This window comes from Lampris incognitus, chromosome 9 (genome assembly GCF_029633865.1).
Source record: "Lampris incognitus isolate fLamInc1 chromosome 9, fLamInc1.hap2, whole genome shotgun sequence".
In the NCBI taxonomy this organism is placed as follows: Eukaryota; Metazoa; Chordata; class Actinopteri; order Lampriformes; family Lampridae; genus Lampris; species Lampris incognitus.
In genome coordinates, this window is record NC_079219.1 from 56,972,464 (window position 1) to 56,995,123 (window position 22,660).

General features: G+C 47.7%; 1 protein-coding gene across 3 annotated transcripts; it reads left to right on the forward strand.

The window, feature by feature from the left end:
* Positions 1–817: 817 nt before the first annotated feature.
* On the forward strand, positions 818–21,994 carry flad1 (flavin adenine dinucleotide synthetase 1). 3 transcript variants are annotated; one of them, XM_056286465.1, is made up of 11 exons: positions 818–1,145; positions 2,581–2,677; positions 2,952–3,125; positions 3,336–3,713; positions 8,067–8,180; positions 9,626–9,893; positions 11,423–11,570; positions 13,077–13,175; positions 15,595–15,784; positions 15,968–16,041; positions 21,536–21,994. In XM_056286465.1, the coding sequence occupies exons 3-11, from the start codon at positions 2,955–2,957 to the stop codon at positions 21,669–21,671; spliced, it is 1,578 nt and encodes a 525-aa protein (XP_056142440.1). In that variant the 5' UTR covers positions 818–1,145; positions 2,581–2,677; positions 2,952–2,954; the 3' UTR covers positions 21,672–21,994. The 3 variants fall into 3 exon arrangements, with proteins under 3 accessions (XP_056142440.1, XP_056142441.1, XP_056142442.1); XM_056286466.1 differs by having other exon boundaries at positions 2,955–3,125; XM_056286467.1 differs by lacking the exon at positions 13,077–13,175.
* Positions 21,995–22,660: the final 666 nt, after the last annotated feature.

Below are 22,660 nucleotides of genomic sequence, written 5' to 3' on the forward strand. Positions count from 1 at the left end.
TGGAAAACACAAAATTGTTTGGGTGATCCCAAACTTTTGAACGGTAGTGTATGTAACAAAACAGAATATGTATTCAGTAACTTTCAGATATATGTAACAACACAGAATATGTATTCAGTAACTTTCAGATATATGTAACAAAACAGAATATGTATTCAGTAACTTTCAGATATATGTAACAAAACAGAATATGTATTCAGTAACTTTCAGATATATGTAACAAAACAGAATATGTATTCAGTAACTTTCAGATATATGTAACAAAACAGAATATGTATTCAGTAACTTTCAGATATATGTAACAACAGAATTTTTATGCAGTAACTTTTAACAATGCAAACGGGAGCGAGATCTCTTATTAAAATACAATAAATGACACTTGTGAAACAGATGTAATTAGAGGAAAAAGTCCCGTTACCCTTTATAGTTTAGGTAGATAAAGGTCTCAGTCACATTTGAGTAAAATAATCCTATTTCTATAAATGTCACAGGATCTTTTTTTTTAAAGATATTTTATTTTCACGGACCTCTTGCAATGACACCACGGACCACTAGGGGTCCGCGGCCCCCCGGTTGAGAAACACTGCCCTAAACGGCTTGAAATGACTGTAAAATATTGACCGGCAATACTCGCTCATTAATAATCTATTACTCATTCGTTAATTCGCCAGTTCACGTAAAACGCTGGTCAACTTTCCATCGGGGCTCCGGGGCGCAGTGCACCACTTCGGCCAGCAGAGGCAGGCGAGTTACGTGATTCCCGTTTAGCTCGACGAGAAGAAGAGAATCGTCGGCGCCCGTTAGCATGAGCTAACTGTAAACCACCGGCGCTGCTGTTTGCCGGCGGATAGCGAAATTGAACGTTCATCCCACTTTAACCAAACCGCCTTTTAACTTTACAGGACTCTCGCTGAAAGCGGCGAGCTTCGTGTAACTTGCGGGAGACAGTCGTTTTTTTTTCGGGGCACTTCCTCTTTTACAGAAACCAGGATGCTCATCGAGAGCCACATCCGCGCCTCCGATTCGTCGTTGGACTTCCTGGCTAACGCGGGGTGGTTTGTGATTGGCCGGCTGGCGCAGCGACCGCTCGACCGGCGCTACAGCGGTTGTGGAACGCTACCGAGGGGGCATATGTGTCTCGTGGGGTAAGCTCGCGCCTCGGCGTCGGTTGTGTGAGTCTTCCTAAATCTCCTATGTCGTCTCACTCGACGTTACGCGCGCGTTTAGGGTCGTTTGGCACGAGTAGGCGAAGACGGACGCTCTCGAGGCTAATTAGCTCTAGCATCGCCGACTCGCGTTTGAGGTCAGCCGAGCAAGGAGCCCCCTGCTCCTCATGGTCCGTCTTCAGACAGGACGACCTGTTGCAGGGTTGCTCAACCCAGTCCTCAAGGGAACCCCTATCCTGCAGATTTTCCTTGCAACCCTGAATAGGTGTACCTGTTTGTAGTTATTCAACCAATCAGCAATGCATTTTGTACACCTTGCATAATGAAGTGCTGCGAGATGATTGGTCGAGTAAGTACAAGCGGGGCTACCTATGCAGGGTTACAATGAAAATCTGCAGGATAGGGGGTCCTTGAGGACTGGGTTGAGAAACACTGGATGGGAAGAGGCGTGATTACGTTGAAAACGTGGCGTTTTGGAAAGGCGTCGCGATCTCGTGCGGATCAGCTCTGTCGTGCCTCTTGTTTCTAGCAGTTGTGCAGTTTTCCCAATTTAGGCTGTCCTGTGCACGTCCATTGACGCTGTTATACAGGTGGACAAGTTAGCTGGCAGGATGAAGCGGAGGGAGATTTAGACGGGTGGATAACCAAACCGCTACATTGTAGCGGGGTTCTTCTAGTAGTTTATTATAATTTCATTATCATCCTTGTCTACAAGCATCGCTCTGGCAACATTTTTACACCTTTCCCCCTTATTTAGCACACTGCTGTGAACGCAGCACATCCAAGTTTGATTGCATTAACTTTTCCCCGCCAAGCAGGTCCCTAATTTTCCTCTTCCTTTCACTCCTCTGTTTATCAGGGATGGATGGGCCTGTTTTGCTTCCTTTTCTTATGGTGTTCCAGATAGAAGCTGTCTTGATACACAGTCTTACTGCATAATAGACACAGGTTTACTGCATACAAGGCCCAGCTATTTCAGTTAATAGAATACAAGACTTGATGATAGAACATAAACCTTAATAGGGATTGGGAGTATAAGACTGTTTACTCTTAACGACTTGCTTACCGAAAGTAACTATGGCCACAAAATGACCACTATACAGCTCTTCTGAGGTGTGCGTTATTCATAAGTAAATGCCATTTGTTTTGTAGATGGCAAGTGAGGAACCATAAAACATGTTCAAAATAGAAATGACTGGCCCATAAAGTGAAAAAAAAAACATTTTTTTTTACCCAGGTGAAATTAAATCATTCATGACACAATTTCCTAAATGTGAATGAATATTTTAAGCCCGATGAAACAGCTCCTGTCAGTGCAACATTTGTAAGAGATCGTCATTAATTATCCCATCATTAATAATCAGTATCACAATGCAAAGGTTGTCTGAATTTTCTTCTCTGTGTCTCCTCCAAGAAACTTCCCAGGAGGAGACAAGTTGTTATGAGGTTGAAGAAGAATCGGGAAGCAGCAAAACAGTTTTGGATTGTCCTTATGGACGCTGAATGTTCTTGTAAGATAAGATTTCTATTAATGTTTTTTTTGGAGGGGGGGCAGTAGAGAATATCAATGTAACAAGAGAAAATGTGTATAAAATATGATAAAGGTAGGACAAAGATTTAAAGATAGAGCATCCTCATCAAAGATGCAGCGTCTTGTTGGCTAGAGAGCGTTCTCTCTGTGAAGAACGTCATCACATTAACAAATATTTGGAGTCCACAGTCCAGTACAAGAGCAAATAGCTTACATTACGCAGAATTTGCAAAATGTGTCTTCTTTGCACCCAGTAGATGTTGTCGGTTTCCAAGTTGAGTAGAGCCGTGGTGCGTGTGAGGAGAGTGGCAGCTCAGATCACCAAAGCAAACATGGCTGAACTCCACCAGTACCCAGATCCATCCCCTACCGTGAAGACGGAGGCCACCACTGCTGCCATCCTCATCATTGGAGATGAGATACTCAAGGTGAGGGATTGGATAATATTTAGCATTGCAAGATGTTTCTCTATTGTACGAGTGGGAAATCAGCCCATTCACACAGACCTATATTCTGAATGTCTTAATTTTAGTGAAACTTGCAGATACGTTGATACCACGTTCACATTGTCACATTATGTTCTGTTGTGATTGAAGATCTGATGGGGCACTTTTTTTCTTACCTTACTAATGTCTCAGGGTCACACAGTGGACACCAACAGTGCCTTCCTGTCGCGAGCCCTCAGAAAGTTGGGCGTGTCTGTGCAGCGCATCACTGTCATACCAGATGTGCAGGAGATCATCGCCAAAGAGGTGGCCCTCCTTTCACCTCAGTTCACACACATCATCACCTCGGGGGGCATAGGCCCCACCCACGATGATGTCACCTTCGAAAGCGTTGCCATGGCATTCCAGGAGAAGCTGCATCCCCACCCTGACCTGATGAGGCTGGTCGAGGAATTCTTTGGGGTGGTGGATAAGGACAGTGCGGCTATGAAGCTGGCCATGGTGCCCCTTTCAGCCAAACTGAACTACGGCACGGACTCCCAGACTGGCAAACCTCTTCGCTATCCACTGGTGAGTTATCTCAGTACAGCGAGGATTCTCCATCCTAACGTCATCCGTGACATGCAGGGAAATATAGTGTAGGGCTCCAGACTGGGACCGATTGGTCACATTTTGCGACCATGTGAGTGATTTTTTTTCAAAGGGAGTACTGGTGCGACGACACAATTAATGGACGTTTAGAAAAAAAATGGGTAACACTTTAGTATGGGGAACATAAAAAAACTTAATTACTAGTGAATTAGTAATGATCAAGACGTCACTTTAGTATGGGGAACATATTCTAAGTAACAAAAACTTAATTTACAGTAATTTAACACTATGAACACTTGTAGTTTTGTGTTCTGTTATGTAAGAACAGACCATATTCATTAAGTGTTAGTAAGGGAGAATAACTCTTCTTGTGGTACTACCACCTTATAAAGGCCATACTAAGCAAAGCATATTGAGATGGTACTACTAATAAGCAATACTTCTGAGGTTATAGAGGGAAAACTCATAGTTAATGGCTTACTGGTTGTATAATAAGGCCATGCAGAATAAGGCATTAATGAGTACATAATAATGACCAATTAAGAGCCAATATGTTGCTAATTTGCATGCTAATAAGCACCTAATTAATGGTGAGTACGTTCCCCATACTAAAGTGTTACCAAAAAAATGCCTTTCACTGTACGATTGAAACTGTTCTGGTCTGATTGTGCCTTACTAATATCTACAATAAAGCTAGTCACTGTAGACAGGGTACTGAGGTGACTATGGAAAACTCCTGCAGGCTCTATACACCTCCCCACCCAAGTTGTTATAGCAACGTTTACTCATGTGCAATTTGCGTGTTAATTATTGCAGGTAGGCTACTGATAGCAAACATTGAAACGTAGTGGACGATGGCAGTGAGTGGCGATGAAACATTCTATCACGTTGAGGAAATTGCAAGAAAACCGAGAGGAACAGCTTCTCTCTTTGACTACACCAACGCATATGTCATTTATTGCTGCACTAACTAACAACCAAAAACACAATGGCACTGCCCACAACAAAACACTGAAAACCAAATGACCCATAATGTCGCCACGTTGCCATGGCTACGCACTGAGTTCTCAAAGTGAGCGAGTCAACACTGAAAGTCACATAAAATAACTGGACATGTTCAACATCACAACGAACGACAGGCTATGGTGAATTATGTCCGTAAGTCCATTAAGTGTCCACTACAAAGTCGTATTTTCAACCAGGCACATCAAGTGCTGGACCCAGTAATGTTACAGCAGACGATGCAGATGAGCAACAAGGGGAGTAACAGGTGGGGACCGCTGAGGCGAAAAATGCTACTAAAAACAAGCCTAGGTTAAAACCTAGTACATGGCTGGACCGCGACTACATTTAGATAGCAGCTGTTTTTGCGCGACTGCATTTGAAATCGTCCGTGTTGACATCGGTTTCGTGAACAGCAGCTGTACCGGACAGCAGTTGTCAAACCCTGATATTTTATACAGTTAAACAGCGGCAATTTATTTTTTTTATATGAAATCATTATCTGGCTACAGTCACTGCTGCCATGATGTCTGGGCGTGACACCCATTATAAATGTGCTTTAGTTACCATCAACTAGATAGAAGAAGATTGAGATGGCTTGGACATGTGTGGAGGAGAGATGCTGCGTATACTGGAGGAAGGATGCTGAATATGGAGCTGCCGGGGAAGAGGACTAGAGGAAGGCCAAAGAGGAGGTTTATGGATGTGGTGAGGGAGGACATGCAGGTGGCTGGTGTGACAGAGGAAGATGAAGAGGACAGGAAGAGATGGAAATGGAGGATCCACTGTGGCGCCCCCTAACGGGAGCAGCCAAAAGTAGTAGTAGTAGTAGCTGAAGACACTAATAATTTTCACTCTTAACTACATGTGGCTATTGGTGTTGCCGTTAGTGAATTGGACTTTTTTGTAATCGGGCGTTTCAGTAGTAACCATGAGCAGCATTATATTATGCTAATTAGCATGTGAACCGCTGTGCTGATTCACAGCCAATAGGGAAGCTCCCACTTCCGTGTTTACCAGCGACGCCGTTGGTCGGCTGACCAGTAGTGTAACATCAGTGACTGTTAAGAGTGTGGTGTTTCCAGTGCTGGCAACACAAAGTTCGCTACGGCCACAACAACTTCAGACATGAAACATTAAAGCTGCACAAGTCTTTATTCAATTCAATCCAATTCAATTTAATTCAATTTATTGTCATTAAAAACAATGTGCAGGCACATGTTCAAAATTAAATGAGGGCTGTGGCTTCACCAAACAGTGCAAGACAGACACAGACAAACGCAGCAAACACAGTATAAGATATACACACATGAAGACCAAAAGCTAAAAATAAGTTAAAAGAGAGCTGGAGTACAAAATATTTAAAAATATCTACAGACATTCAGTGGGTAGCCAGGTTCAGGTGGGCAACAGCTTGTGGAAAGAAGCTGTTTTTGAGCCCGGTAGTGCGGGCTCTGAGGCTCCTGTAGCGCCTCCTATAAAGTCTCTTTTTCCTTATTTCCCCATAAATATGAAATATTAAAACATTTCATAGGACAATACACACTCTTTCTTTTATGCTATGCCACAACATGGAAGCAGTGCCACCAAATTGGTGCTATCTGAGAGACTTGGTGGCACCAGTGCCACTAAATTGGTCCTACCATCTGAGAGACTGGGTGGCACCGGTGCCACAAGTGGGAAATTCTAGTCTGGAGCCCTGAAGTTTTATGACCAGACCGCGTCATCATTAAGTACTAAACCAGATGAAATGAGAGATAAAGTATCTGATGGGTCAGTGCCAAAGGTCTGCCGTGCTGTTTACAGTATTCTCAATGGGCTTTTTTCCAGTGTGCAGCAGGTGGAATGTTGCCCGAGTACTCGAATGAGCCTCTTTGTGAATTAATCGGAGTTAAAAATAGAATCCATCAATAAAAAAAAGTTGTGGAAAAAAACCCCAGAATCCAGAGTGTTGGAGATCCACCACACACTTTGAACCTTGCAAAAGCTTTATGAGCTCAAGCTTTTGCTCTAAAAAGACTTTAATCAGAGCAAGCATGGCCTCAGTGGAAAGCCAAACATTATGTATGTATATGTATGTATGTATGTATGTATGTATGTATGTGTGTGTGTGTGTGTGTGTGTGTGTGTGTGTGTGTATATATACACACACACACATATATATATATACATACACATGTATACACACACATATACATACACACATATATACACACAGACACACACACACACACACATATATATATATATATATATATCTATATATATATATATATATATATAGTGCTTGACATGACATCTTTCTGTGCATTTCCTTTATTCGATATCGTTAGCATCAATGTACAACAATTAGTGGAGCATTAAATGACACACCACCCGTCTCGGCAGTAGTTTCTTCTCACAGGCGGTCAGGTTGCTCAACAGCTGACGCAGCCATATTCACCCTAAATTGTTGTGTTATCATGCACTGTCTATTGTGTATATAATCTATGAATTCATTGTGTACATAGTCTATGTAGGTTTGTAGTGTTTTCTTTCTTTCTTTCTTTCTTTTTTAGGGTTGATGTGTTTCGGCCTTGTGCCCCTTGTGTTAAGGCGGAAAGAGCCAAAGTACAAGAGTTTCATTGTGTTCCAATACACACGACAACAGGAGTTGAACTTGAATTTATATCACATGACCAAATGTCAACAGTTCATGTGCATAAGGCCAACTGAATGATTGGGGTGCGGCTATGCTATGCTTACCTATTTATTGTGTTCCCTGCTCTGATTAAAGTCCTATAGATACAACACGGGGATCGCTGGTTCGAATCCCCGTGTTACCTGTGGCTTGGTCAGGTGTCCCTAGAGACACAATTGGCCGTGTCTGTGGATGGGAAGCGGGATGTGGGTATGTGTCCTGGTCACCGCACTAGTGCCGCCTCTGGTCAGTCGGGGGGGGAGGGGGATAGCGTGACCTCCCACCTGTTACATTACCTTGGCGAAACTCCTCACTGTCAGGTGCTAAGAAGCAGCTGGTGACGCCGTGTGTATCGGAGGAGGCATGTGGTAGACTGCAGCCCTCCCTGGATGGGCAGAGGGGGGTGGAGCAGTGACCGTGACAGCCCGAAAGAGTGGGGTAATTGGACAGGTACAATTGGGGGAGAAAAAAGGGGGGGGGGTATTGACCTGATCCATGGTGTGAAGGATGCTAAAACTGAGCATTCACAGTAAACCTTAATGGTATGAATGGCATGAAGGCTAGATGCATGAACAGCTCGTACGTTCTTCGTTGTTACCAAACTGTTTCAGCCCGTGAATCCTAATATGGTGCACCTGTCTTTTTCCTAGGTCAGTGTGCGTAATGTGTACATCTTTCCTGGGATCCCATCTCTGTTGGAGAGGGCATTTAACGGGCTGGAATGCCTCTTCGCCGGTTCAGGGACCACGTTTCACACTCGCGAGGTAATAGAGAGACCGTGCGCAACATCTCCTCACGTGGGTTTTAAGTATCAAGTCAAGTTTATTTGTATGTTTTGCCCAAATTCATAAGGTAGTCCTGAATGGCTTTACAATCAGTACAGTATACAACATATGACACCTTCTATCCTTGGACCCTAGACCCAGATGAGGAAAGACTCAGCGAGAAAAACCTTATCAGGGCGTCTGGGTAGCGTAGCGGTCTATTCTGTTGCCTAACAACACGGGGATCGCTGGTTCGAATCCCCGCGTTACCTCCAGCTTGGTCGGGCGTCCATACAGACACAATTGGCCATGTCTCCGGGTGGGAAGCCGGATGTGGGCATGTGTCCTGGTCGCTGCACTGGCGCCTCCTCTGGTCGGTCGGGGTGCCTGTTCAGGGGGGAGGGGGAACTAGGGGGAATAGTGTAATCCCATGTGCTACGTGCCCCTGGCGAAACTCCTGTCAGGTGAAAAGAAGCGGCTGGGCGACTCCACGTGTATCGGACGAGGCATGCGGTAGTCTGCAGCACCTCCCCGGGTCGGCAGAGGGGGTGGAGCAGCGAGCGGGACGGCTCGGAAATAGGTGTCAAATGCACAAAATGCTCAAATAACAGATTTATAATGTAACATGGATTACAAGGTAATGTAGAACATATACAGTTAATGCATAAAATTTAGCAAATTTAAATGTGCTGGGTAACAAAATTGTCGAGAAGAGTGAAATGCAAATCTAGTGAATCTGTGACCGTCCGAGACAACATTAAGAACCCCACAGATGCAGTGAAGAGCCAGCGGGACCCCAGACCACAAACCCAGCTCTGCTCAGTGGGGCCCTGCAGAGAGAATAGACTTCACATACACGCGAGAGGCGAGGCAGACTTCCAACACAGCAGTCACACAGAGAGCGGAAGAAGATGAGAGTGATGCAGAAGTTGTCACGGCTCAAATAAATAGTATAAAAGCCATTTTAAATGAGAGCGGCACAAACGATAGCATAAATCTCCAGGAGGCTGGGATTGTGTCCATGGGAAAACAGGACGCATCACAAACAGGCTCCGGAGTCATCAGGCGGTCAAAAGACAGCGAAATGATCTGTGGTCATCAGACAGTCCAAAAGGGAAGAACATTTGCCCTCGAGAGAGAGAGAGAGAGAGAGAGAGAGAGAGAGAGAGAGAGAGAGAGAGAGAGAGAGAGAGAGAGAGAGAGAGAGAGAGAGAGAGAGAGAGACAGAAGCTTAGAATGGTGCCATGCATTCAGAAAGTTTAGGAAGATTCTCGTCGGCAGGACAAAACCGAGAGGTTGCTGCTGAGACCTGCAGGTCTGAATACATTGGGACTGAGACCCTCCCAGAAGAGGATGGTTGTGACAAAGCTCAGAAAGGAAATCTCGTCATGCAAGAGTGTCCCTCAGTTGTGTTGCGCGAGCTGACCCGTTGATCTCCGTTGCAGGTGTTTGTGGATGCAGACGAAGCAGAAATTGCCCCCGTGCTTACCAGACTGCAGGCAGGCTGGGGGCGGAAGGTGGCGCTCGGCTCCTACCCCAACTGGCTGAGTAATTATCACCGAGTCAGGCTGGTCCTGGACTCCGACAGCCAGGAAGAAGTGGACAAAGCCCGGGCACAGCTGCTGGACGAGCTGCCCAAGGGCAGCGTGGTGCCCTTAGTGACTGACCCGGTGTCCATCGCCACAGCTGAGGTTTACACACTGGCCAACAGCGGTGAGACTGGAAGAAGGGGTCAGGGGTTAGGTGGGAGGGTTGACTTGCGGACGACAGATGAAACAAAAACAGGTTTAAAAGAATATAGCCGCAAGCGGAGAGTCTGGAGTTCAAGCCAGCGCAGACCTTTAGAAGTTGAAAGCTTCAGCAGCTTCATTAAAAAGATCCACCAAGTTTGGTGACGTTTAAACGAACTCATTGATTTATGGCCAAATTTGTGCCAGGCCCATGCACGTGTTTGTAACTGGTGGCGCCCCCTATTGAGCAATTTCAAAATAGTTTTACACACGTGGTTCAACATTGTTACGAAACATATCCTATGAGGGGCATCCGGGTGGCGTGGCGGTCTATTCTGTTGCCTACCAACACGGGGATCACCGGTTCGAATCCCCGTATTACCTCCGGCTTGGTCGGGCATCCCTACAGACACAACTGGCCATGTCTGCGGGTGGGAAGCCGGATGTGGGTATGTGTCCTGGTCACTGCACTAGCGCCTCCTCTGGTCGGTCGGGGCACCTGTTCGGGGGGGAGGGAGAACTGTAGGGAATAGCGTGATCCTCCCATGCGCTACGTCTCCCTGGTGAAACTCCTCACTGTCAGGTGAAAAGAAGCGGCTGGCGACTCCACAAGTATGGGAGGAGGCATGTGGTAGTCTGCAGCCCTCCCCGGATCAGCAGAGTGGGTGGAGCAGCGACCGGGACGGCTCGGAAAATAGGGCAATTTGCCGGATACAATTGGGGAGAAAAAAGCCACACAAAATAAAAAAATATCCCGTGAGTGAGTTTTGTAATGATTGGACAATTTCTGATTAAGAGTCTTGAGTTGTGTTGTGCGATGCTTTTTTTGGGTTGCATTTATAGCGCCCCTTAGCGGTCGATTTGAATGAAACTTTCAGGTTGTGTTTCAGGTACTTATGTGGACATATGCTGCAAGTTTTGTTTCGATCGGCCCACAGCTTGCTGACTTTGGTCTATTTATGTGCTGAGCAATGCCCGTCAGACATTCATTGGTCAGTATCTTCAAAACTAAGTAAGGTATCAACAAACGTTCTACAACTTTCAATAAGCTTGGCCCAATGATGATCCACAGTAAATTTGGTAGCAGTCGGACGTACGGTTTAGGAGGAGATGTTAAAAATATGTTCTTCAAAAAATTCAAAATGGCGGAAAATCTAGTCAGGTGGACTTGAGTGGTTCTCGAGGCACGTTTGTAGAGAGGGTAGATGGATGTCTGTACCAAGTTTTGTGTAAATCGGACTTACTTATGACACGACTTTTCAAAATTCCAAATTTTGACCTTTAATTATGCCGCCCCCATCAGGCCGACTAGGGTCATACTTCTTTGGCAGCATTTGCTCTCAACTTCCAATCGATGGGTAAACTCTCACGTCTCTACCATTTACTGTCTCCCCAAAAAAAAAAAAAAAAAAAAAAAATTATGCACCAAAGGTGGCAAAACAAAATTCTTAACAACATTTGACTGCATTACCCCTGCACCCTTTGTGATGACGCTGATTTGATTGGCCACAGGCACGCCGCTGGGGGAGAAAGTGTCGTCTGCGCTGAGGACCATAGAAGCCGCGCTGGATCAGTACTCCACGGACAGGATCTGTGTGGGCTTCAACGGAGGAAAGGACTGCACAGCCCTTCTGCATCTCTACTACGCTGTGCTGAAACGGTAACGAGGGTAACGGAGGACGTCGGGCGATTACAACAGTGCAGTCGGTTTTATTCGTGTAGCCCAATGCCACAAATCACAGCTTTGCTTCAGGGGGCTTTACAGCAACACAACGTCCTGCCCTTAGACCCTCGCATCGGAGAAAGAACAACTCCCTAAAAAAGAAACCCCTTCAACGGGGAGAAACATAGGAAAGCCTCAGGGAGAGCAACAGAGGGGAGATCTCTCTCCCAAGGCGGACAGATGTGCAGTGGATGTGTTGTTGTGCGTACAGAATAGAGCACAATTTATAGAATACAACATTGAAAGAGGATAACAGGATTATAATGGAATTATAAGATATATGAAGTATGTGAGGCAGCGCGGTGCCGCAGTGGTTAGCGTGGTCACCTCACAGCAAGAAGGTCCCGGGTTCGAACCTGGGTATGTGTTTAGAAATGTTGGAGCCTGGGTTCGAGCCCTGGGTTACGCTGACACGGCGTTCTCCCCGTGTCGGCGTGGGTTTCCTTGGGGTGCTCTGGTTTTCTCCCACAGTCCAAAGACATGTAGGTCAGGTGAATCGGCTGTACTAAATTGTCCCTAGGTGTGAATGTGTGTGTGTGTCTGTCGGCCCTGTGATGGCCTGGCGACCTGTCCAGGGTGTCTCGCCGCCTGCCGCCCAATGACTCCTGGGATAGGCTCCAGCATCCTCACGACCCTGAGAGCAGGATAAGCAGTTCGGATGATGGATGGATGTGTGGAGGAGAGATGCTGGGTATATTGGGCGAAGGATGCTGAATATGGAGCTGCCAGGGAAGAGGAGAAGAGGAAGCCCAAAGAGGAGGTTTATGGATGTGGTGAGGGAGGACATGCAGGTGGCTGGTGTGACAGAGGCAGAGGACAGGAAGAGATGGAGACGGATGATCCGCTGTAGCGACCCCTAATGGGAGCAGCCGAAAGTAGAAGTAGAAGTAGTAGTAGTAGTAGTAGTAGTAGTAGGGATTCTAGCTGCAGCATTCTGAACCATCTGAAGACTTGTAGTACCTGCATGTGGCAGAGCTGAAAACAACATTACAGTAATCAAATCTGGATGAAACAAATGGATGTATTAAGAGTCTCTGCGTCAGCCACGGACAGGAAAGACCGGATTTTAGCTGTTACATAAGCGGGGGGTGGGGGCAGTTTGGGGGTGAGAACGTTTTAACAAGGACAAAAGAAATGACCAGAGAGAGCAGAGGTGAAAGAGAGGTTCGGAGGAAGAGGGCAATTAAGAGCGTAACGATCCTCCTGGCCGGGGGAATTACAATAGTAAGGCGAGAAGTGGCAGGAAAGCAAGGCTCGAGTGGCCTCAGCCGAGGATAACGTCTTTCATTAGACGAACCTTAAAGAGATGATGGAACCGCACCAGGACTTCCTCCGTGACGCAGCCTCACCCGGTATTAGAGAGATACTCTGTGGACGGGTTATCTGATCTGTGTGTCTTCTTCTTACCCCTTCCTCTTCCCCTCGTCTCCCTGCTTCCCTCAGGCGGTACCCAGACAGTAAAGACAAGGTGAAGGCTCTTTACATTCGGATTGTCTCTCCGTTCCCAGAAATGGAGAGATTCCTCCAGGACACCATCAAGAGGTGAGGCGCACGACTCGGGAGAGAAAAAAAAGAAAAAACAGTTTAGAGACCGTTTGCGGGCGAACACGATATTCACAACGAGCCGTTTTTACAGCGTAGTTTGACGGAGCTCTCTGGTCTGACAAAAGTGAATTCTCCATCAATACAAAACATTACTTCTTTCGATAAGTGTGTGCGTTCCATTCTAAGTGTGTCGCACACTAATTCGTGCTTAATATGTAGTTTATTAAGGAAGTGTCCATCATACCTCCATAGCCGCTTTCAAATATACATTCTGTGGCATTGTGGGAATGTTTTTTTCCAGCACCGGTGGTGGTTTTCCATATTCGCACATACATCTTCTAACGTGGGCGGCGCGGTGGCGCAGTGGTTAGCACGGTCACCTCACAGCAAGAAGGGCCTGGGTTCGAGCCCCGGGGTAGTCCAAACTTGGGGGTGGTCCTCTGTGTGGAGTTTGCATGTTCTCCCCGTGTCTGCGTGGGTTTCCTCCGGGTGCTCCGGTTTCCTCCCACAGTCCAGAGACATGTAGGTCAGGTGACTCGGCCGTACTAAATTGTCCCTAGGTGTGAATGTGTGTGGGGGCCCTGTGTGATGGCCCGGCGGCCTGTCCAGGGTGTCTCCCCGCCTGCCGCCCTATGACTGCTGGGATAGGCCCCAGCATCCCCATGACCCTGAGAGCAGGATAAGCAGCTGGGATGATGGATGGATGGATCTTCTACCGTGAGATTTACAGATGGCGTTTAGTCACAAGACAAGACAGTGTCTCTGTCTCGTTCCCTGCTTTTATATCGTAAACTACGGCATCGCAGACGGGATTATTTCCCGTGAGACGGTAACTGGTAGAGACATGACATTTTGCCCATTGATGTCAAGTTGTGAGCACGTGCTGCCCAAGAAATATGACCCCAATCAGCCTGTTAGGGGCTCTATAATTACAGGCCAAAATTTTGACCTTTGAAAAGTCATAAGTCTTACGCCATAAGTCCGATTTACACAACTTGGTACAGACATCCATCTACCATCCATCCTCTCTACAAATTTGCCTTGAGAACCACTAAAGTCTGCCTGACTACATCTTCCACCATTTTGGATTTTTTTGAAGAACACATTTTGGACATCTCCTCCTAAACCATAAGTCCGATTGCTATCAAATTTACTGTGGATCATTATTGGACCAAGCTTTAACAAAAATTGTATAAAACTTGTTGATATCTTACTTAATTTTCAAGATATTGACCGATGAACTTGAAAAGGGTGTGGCTCAGCACATAACTAGACCCAAGTCAACAACCGTTGGGCCAGTCATCACAAAACCTGCAGGATATGGCCACATAAGTGCCTGAAACACAGCCTGAAATTTCATTCAGATCGATCACTAGGGGGTGATTCAAATGCACCGAAAAAGGGGCGTGGCATAACAAATCAAGACTATAAATCAGAAATTATTTGTCCAATCGTTGCAAAACTCACAGGACTGAACCACGTCGATAGAGGGCGCCACCAGTTCCAAACACTGGCGCAAACTCGGCCGTAAATCGACGAGCTTGTCCGTTCATCACAGAATTTTGTAGATATTTATGTTGAACTATGTTTGGAAAATTATCTTAAAATTGGCCAATAGGGGACGCTACAAATCTTTTCCATAGGGGCTTACGTTATAGTATTTTTCCGGGGTTTTTCATTTTGACACTGGGCTTTGTTGTTCGAGAATGGAAGCCTCTGTCCTCGTGGCCTTGCTTAAGTAAACATAAAGTCGGTGCATATATTTGTTTGTAGAATTCATCTTCTGCTGTCACTCTGCAACGCTGGTGTGTTGTTGACACACTGCAGATGATAGACGCGCATAAATTAATGGCGGTTTGTTCAAACATCACCAGACTTGCTGGATATTTTTAATTAAGCCGTCGAAGCTTTCAACTTCTGACGGTCTGAGTTGGCTTGAATCACCTCTGGCGGCTATATTTTCATTTGTCTTAGCATTCCCAGTTTTCCAATTAACTGCACCACACAGTTGACTCCTGAGTTCATCCCCTGTGCAGACTGAAACAAGCTCTCTTACTCCTGCAGACAGTTGTAAATAGGCTCTGACTTTTAACTGGTTTGAAAATAAGTCTTACACTTCATCTGCCGTGTACAAGTTGCCAGATTCATTTTCGTGGTTGGTTAACTCCCGTGAAAGCGTTTCAACATGGCAGTCTGACGACTGTCGGTCATCTTTCGGGAACATTTCCATAAATGCCACTTGTTCGCGAGTCGGCAAATTGCCGATGTAACTTTTACGGATTATGGACTCCGGCTCGCGTTCGAACGCGAGCCCGACACGTAAAATTGAGGGAAGGTTTACAGGTTAGTCGGCATGTTGAAATGAGGTTCACGTCCCAAAACTGTGGCTCGTTGTTCGGCGCTGCGTGTCCCACAGATACGACTTGGACCTGTTCTCCGTGGAGGGCAGTATCCGACAGGCGCTGAGCGAGGTGCAGGAGAGGAGGCCGGAGCTGAGAGCCGTACTAATGGGAACCAGGAGGAGTGACCCCTACTCCCACACACTGACGCCCATCTGTCCCACCGACCCCGGTTGGCCGGACTACATGAGAGTCAACCCTCTATTGGTAAGACACACATGCTACCCCACTCCACACCCTTTTTACCCCCCCCCCCTCTCTCTCTCTCTCTCTCTCTCTCTCTCTCTCTCTCTCTCTCTCTCTCTCTCACACACACACACACTGTTTGTATGGTAAATCCATAAGTTGGCTTCTCATTTCCTTTCATTTCCTGTTCTCTTCCCTCTACAGGACTGGACATATCATGACATCTGGTCATTCCTGAGGACTCTGTATGTGCCGTACTGTATTCTCTATGATAAAGGGTAAGAGGACATCCATCCAATCTCCCACTTTACTGGATCCTTTTGTTTGCTCTTTTTCCTGTTTTTTTATTTAGTGAGCCAAGTAAGTTTGACCACTTGCGACACTCGACATAAAGATCAGTACAGACGAACACCACATTCTGTTTAGAAGAAGTCTTAACAACATAAATATAGAATTAGCCCTAAATTAATAGAACCCAGCCACTGAGGATGCACAAGCCAGTGCATTCTTAGTGCCGGTCCCAAGCCCGGATAAATGGGGAGGATTGCGTCAGGAAGTGCATCCGGCGTAAAATCTTTGCCATATCAAATACATGGCTCATGAATCAGATTTCCATACCGGATCGGTCGAGGCCCGGGTTACCAATGACCGCCATTGGTACTGTCGGCCAGCAGGGTGCCGGTGGAAACTATGTTACCATTGGGCGAAGGAGAAGAAGAGGGGGAAGGCACGTGCGGAGGCAGCGGGAGAGGAGGAAGGGTAGGAGTGTAGAGGTGAGAGTCGGAACTTTGAATGTTGGCACTATGACTGGTAAAGGGAGAGAGCTGGCTGATATGATGGAGAGAAGGAAGGTGGGTAGGGGTGTAAGGCCAGGAGTATCGGAGGTGGGTCCAAACCGTGGTGCGGATGGGAGGAGAAATGGGGTAGGGGTAATTCTGAAGGAAGAGTGTGTTTGAGGTGAAGAGCGTGTCAGACAGAGTGATGAGTATGAAGCTGGAAATCGATGGTGTATCGCTGAATGTTGTCAGCGCATATGCCTCGCAAGTTGGGTGTGAGATGGAAGAGAAAGAAGAATTCTGGAGTGAGTTTGATGAAGTGGTGGAGAGGGTACCCAAGGAGGAGAGAGTGCTGATTGGAGTGGACTTCAGTGGGCATGTCGGTGAAGGGAACAGAGGTGATGAGGAGGTGATGGGTAGGTATGGTGTCAAGGAGAGGAATGTGGAAGGACAGATGGTGGAGGATTTTGCAAAAAGGATGGGAATGGCTGTGGTGAATACATATTTCAAGAAGAGGGAGGAACACAGGGTGACATGCAGCAGGTTAGGGTGATCAAGGATAGAGATGGAAATGTGCTGACAAGTGAGGAGTGTTGCTGAGAAGGTGGAAGGAGTACTTTGAGGGGCAGATGAATGAAGAAAATGAGAGAGAGAGAAGGTTGGATGATGTGGGGATAGTGAATCAGGATCAGCAAGGAGGAAGTGAGGGCAGCTATGAAGACGATGAAGAGTGGAAAGGCAGTTGGTCCTGATGACATACCTGTGGAGGTATGGAGGTGTTTAGGAGAGATGGCAGCGGAGTTTTTAACTAGATTGTTAAACACAATCCTGGAAAGTGAGAGGATGCCTGAGGAGTGGAGAAGAAGCATACTGGTACCGATTTTCAAGAACAAGGGTGATGTGCAGAACTGTAGCAACTACAGAGGTATAAAGTTGATCAGCCACAGCCTGAAGATATGGGAAAGAGTAATAGAAGCTAGGTTAAGAGGAGAGGTAACGATTAGCGAGTGGCAGTATGGTTTCATGCCATGGAAGAGCACCACAGATGTGATGTTTGCTTTGAGGATGTTGATGGAGAAGTATGGAGAAGGCCAGAAGGAGTCACATTGTGTCTGTGGATTTAGAGAAAGCATATGACAGGTTGCCTAGAGAGGAGGTGTGGTATTGTATGAGGAAGTTGGGAGTGGCAGAGAAGTATGTAGGAGTGGTGCAGGATATGTATGAGGGAGGTGTGACAGTGGTGAGGTGTGCGGTTGGAATGACAGATGGGTTCAAGGTGGAGGTGGGGTTACATCAAGGATCAGCTCTGAGCCCTTTCTTGTTTGCAATGGTGATGGACAGGTTGACGGACAAGATCAGACAGGAGTCTCTGTGGACTATGATGTTCGTGGATGACATTGTGATCTGTAGTGAGAGTAGGGAGCAGGTTGAGGAGAGACTGGAGAGGTGGAGGTATGCACTGGAGAGAAGAGGGATGAAAGTCAGTAGGAGCAAGACGGAGTACATATGTGTGAATGAGAGGGAGGACAGGGGAATGGTGAGGATGCAAGGAGTAGAGATGGCGAAGGTGGATGAGTTTAAATACTTGGGGTCAACTGTCGAAAGTAATGGGGAGTGCAGAAGAGAGGTGAAAAAGAGAGTGCAGGCAGGGTGGAGTGGGTGGAGAAGAGTGTCAGGAGTGATTTGTGACAGAAGGGTACCAGCAAGAGTTAAAGGGAAGGTTTACACGATGGTTGTGAGACCAGCTATGTTATATGGTTTGGAGACAGTGGCACTGATGAAAAGACAGGAGGTGGAGCTGGAGGTGGCAGAGTTGAAGATGATAAGATTTTCACTGGGAGTGATGAAGAAGGACAGGATTAGGAACGAGTATATTAGAGGGACCGCTCAGGTTGGACGGTTTGGAGACAAAGCAAGAGAGGCAAGATGGAGATGGTTTGGACATGTGTGGAGGAGAGATGCTGGGTATATTGGGAGAAGGATGCTGAATATGGAGCTGCCAGGGAAGAGGAGAAGAGGAGGTTTATGGATGTGATGAGGGAGGACATGCAGGTGGCTGGTGTGACCGGAAGATGCAGAGGACAGGAAGAAATGGAAACGGATGATCCGCTGTGGCGCCCCCTAACGGGAGCAGCCGACAGTAGTAGTAGTGGTAGTAGTAGTAGACCTAAATTAATAGAAATAATAATACCCCTTGTAGGGTTGTGATGGTAGTAACAGTTTGAACTTTTAAACAATACTAGTTTCGATATTAGATACGTTTTGGATACTATAAGAGAAAAGTAGAACAAAATGTAAGCATCAGTTTTTACTGGACGGTTTCTATCGACCAAGATAAATGTATTCTTACTGAGCTATACAGCCATTCCAAAAGTACAATTTGAAAAATTCAATAGTGAAATAGTGACGGTCATTACTGGAGCAAAACTATAGTACAGCGTGTTTGAAAGAGCGTGAGATAGAGCTCTTTTTTACTCCCTCCTTTTGTGCGTGCATGTGTGTGTGTGTGTCTGTGAGCACACTGCACGGCTTTCTTCCTAAGCCATTTCGACAAAGCAACTTTTGGTATATCCTGGCCAACCAGCCGAGTCTGGCGGCTGTGAAAACTTGCGCAAGCAGCCTGTCGAGTATCGCACAACACTCCCTCTTTCTGCACATGTGTGTCTTTGTCTGAGCGCGGCCCCAGCTTTCCTCCCGAGCCATTTCCACAAAACCCACTTTGGCTGCCAAATAGTGACCAACCGGTCGAGAATGGCCGGGCCGAGGCTGGTATTGAGCGCCTGGTGCTCTGGAAGTCTGCTTTTGTTACAGGGAAATAGGGTGTGGTTGGTGTGTGTTGAAATTGGGTGTTTTCGACATCTCTGGAGCTTACTTTTCACCTGACAGTGAGGAGTTTCGCCAGGGGGACCTAGCACGTGGGAGGATCACGCTATTCCCCACAGCCCCCCCCCCCAACAGGCGCCCCGACTGACCAGAGGCGGCGCTAGTGCAGCGACCAGGACACATACCCACATCCGGTTTCCCACCCACAGACACGGCCAATTGTGTCTGTAGGGACGCCCGACCAAGCCGGAGGCAACACGGGGATTCGAACCGGCGACCCCCCGTGTTGGTAGGCAACGTGATAGACCGCCACGCCACCCGGACGCCCGCATCATGCTGTATTTTGAAATAAATATAGCCTCTTAACTCTTGTTTATTCGTACTGAGGCAGAAATGCTATTGGCATACTGCGCCGGATATCAATTCCTTTTCTTTTAGTAAGTCCTCACAGAAGCCTCTGGATGCCTTGTAAGTGTTTACACAGATGTGAATCGGACGAACAGGAGTGAAACAAACTTGACTGACGCACACAAACCCCCCCTCACAACTGCACTCTCACGTAGCTGAAACTGGCGAGGGCTTAACGTTTAGGCATTCGGAGCCTTCAGCGAAGCGTTTCTATACCTTTCTATGTCACCTCTGACGGCGGCGCTTCTCACTGTGTCGTGCCATCGTCCGTTTTCCAAGCCGTTTATCCTAATCAGGGTCACGGGATGCTGGAGCCTACCCCAACAGTCATTGGGCGGAGGGTCGGGAAACACCCTGGACAGGTCGCCAGGCCATCTCAGGGCACACACATTCACACCTAGCGACCGTTTAGTAAGTCCGAGTCACCTGGCCTACATGTCTTTGGACTGTGGGAGGAAACCCACGCAGACACGGGGAGAACACGCAAACCCCACACAGAGGACGACCCGGGACGAGCCCCAAGGCTGGGCTACCCCGGGGCTCGAACCCGGGACCTTCTTGCCGTGAGGCAACACCGTGCCACTGAACATGTAACGCTCCTTTTAGATGTGGATCGTTTTTATGACGGCGCGTCTCAGTTTAAAGGCAGTACCTGATCATTTGTCCAAGTAGCGCCAAATATCTTCGGAACTGGGGCAGCCGCTAAGAACTTGGAAGCGGATCCAGCGTTGAGTCTCTCGTACTCAGCTCTCATATGACTAAATGTGAGCTACTGTTCTTGCATGGCGGCCGTTATCTGTGTACCGTGTCCGTGTAAAAACAGGAGGAACTGACAGCTTCGAGAGTAGCACATAGCAGGTTCCTGCAAGGTACTTCAACATCCAACATGGCAACGCCGGGGAACAAATTGTACCGAGGAGATAAAACCTACACAGATATATGCAGAGGGGCTGTTGGAGGATTCTGTAGCTGGGAGTGGCGTGAAAATGCAACAACAGGCTCTCGTAACGACCACAAACGACTAGACTCGCTGGCCCTTGGCTAATGGGTCGGACCCTTTAGTCGCCCGGTTTTAACGTAGCCACCTGTGGTACGGGAGAGCCGGGTTCGCGTCCCGGCTGCGGCGGTTCCCGGCTGCCCCCGAATTCGCTACGCTATGAATATTAATTGGTTGATATTGGCTTGAGTGGGTGCTGGTGGTTGGTGGGAGTGGGGACCTTGGGGGTCGTCCCGGGTCGTCCTCTGCGTGGAGTTTCCTCCCACGGTCCAAAGACGTGTAGGTCAGGTGACTCGGCCGTACTATATTGTCCCTAGGTGTGTGTGTATGTGTGTGTGTGTGTGTGTGTGTGTGTGTGTGTGTGTGTGTGTTGGCCCTGTGATGGACTGGCGACCTGTCCAGGGTGTCTCCCCACCCGCCGCCCAGTGACTGCTGGGGTAGGCTCCAGCATCCCTGCGACCCGAATTGGATAATGGATGGATGGATGGACGGACGGACGGGTGGTGCTGAACAAGAGTGGTGTTAAATGCAATTAAATCTACAAAGCCAGTATGAATGTATTGATAGTAGCTACACCTCCTCTTATTGATGTGATTATTCATTATTGATTATTACTGACGTTCAGGGAGAAGGAGGCAGTTTTGGGCTGTGAGAGAAAAATCCCATTTCTTCATCATGTGCATGTCCTTCACCTTGTCCCCCCCTTTGACTGGCTCTAAACCCTGTGTCTCTCTCCCCCCACCCCACCCCACCCCCCCGCCCCGACAGGTACACCTCATTGGGCAGTATGGACAACACGAATCGAAACACGTCCCTCCAGACGGTGGACGGAAGGGGCACGAGGCGCTACAAGCCGGCCTACCTGCTGGAGAACGAGGAAGAGGAGCGCAATTCCCGTGCCTGACGACGCCGCTTCCCGCTCTTCCACCCGCTGCCGTTTAGGGCGCGGGGGTTTTTTTTTTTTTTTTTGCCTTTTGCCAGACACGGAGGACCGTCTCAACCTGCCACCCAGCGACTAGTGGACCCTGTAAAGCTGACGGACGTCATTCTCTCCCAACATGTAGCTCAATGATGCGACTGTCGCTTTTGACGCAGAGATCACGAATGAAATGTGTGTTAAGGTGTGTATACTGTGTGTGTGTGTGTGTGTGTGTGTGTGTGTGCGTGTGTATACATGTGAGTCCAGTCGAGAGTTGCGGCTCTCTGTGGTGATTAATAAAACTTCCCTCTTCCAACGCGCTCCGCGGTTATAATTTTAAAATGCGTCTTAGCAGTCGCAGGACTTTATTGCGTTTTGCCGTTCACACGAGGCCGTTTCTTCTTCGTTGCGAACCCGCCGCTGGATACGCAGCGGGCTTTTCATCACAGCGCGGTTTAAAAAGCACGAGTCGTCAAGTGAAGGGGGGGGGGGGGGCTCAACCTCAGCCTGTGGAGGCATAAGTGTAACGCATAGTCGCCGACAAAGTCGTTTAAGTCGGTGCTTTTTTTAAATCCGGCCCCGGAGACTGCTGGGTTTCTATCCGGCCCATTATCCGAACCGCTTATCCGGCTCTCAGGGCGGCGGGGATGCTGGAGCCTCCTATCCCAGCAGCCACTGGGCGGCGGGCGGGGGGGGAGACACCCTGGACAGGCCGCCAGGCCATCACACAGGGCCCGCACACACACACACACACACACCGAGGGACAATTCAGCATGGCCGAGTCACCTGACCTACAGGTCTTTGGACCGTGGGAGGAAACCGGACCCAGACACCCAGACACGGGGGGAACATGCAAACTCCACACACGGGACGACCCCCAAGGTTGGACTACCCCGGGGCTCGAACCCAGGACCTTCTGGGTGTGAGGTGGCCACGCTAACCACCGTCCGCCCCGGGTTTTCTCTCCTTCCAG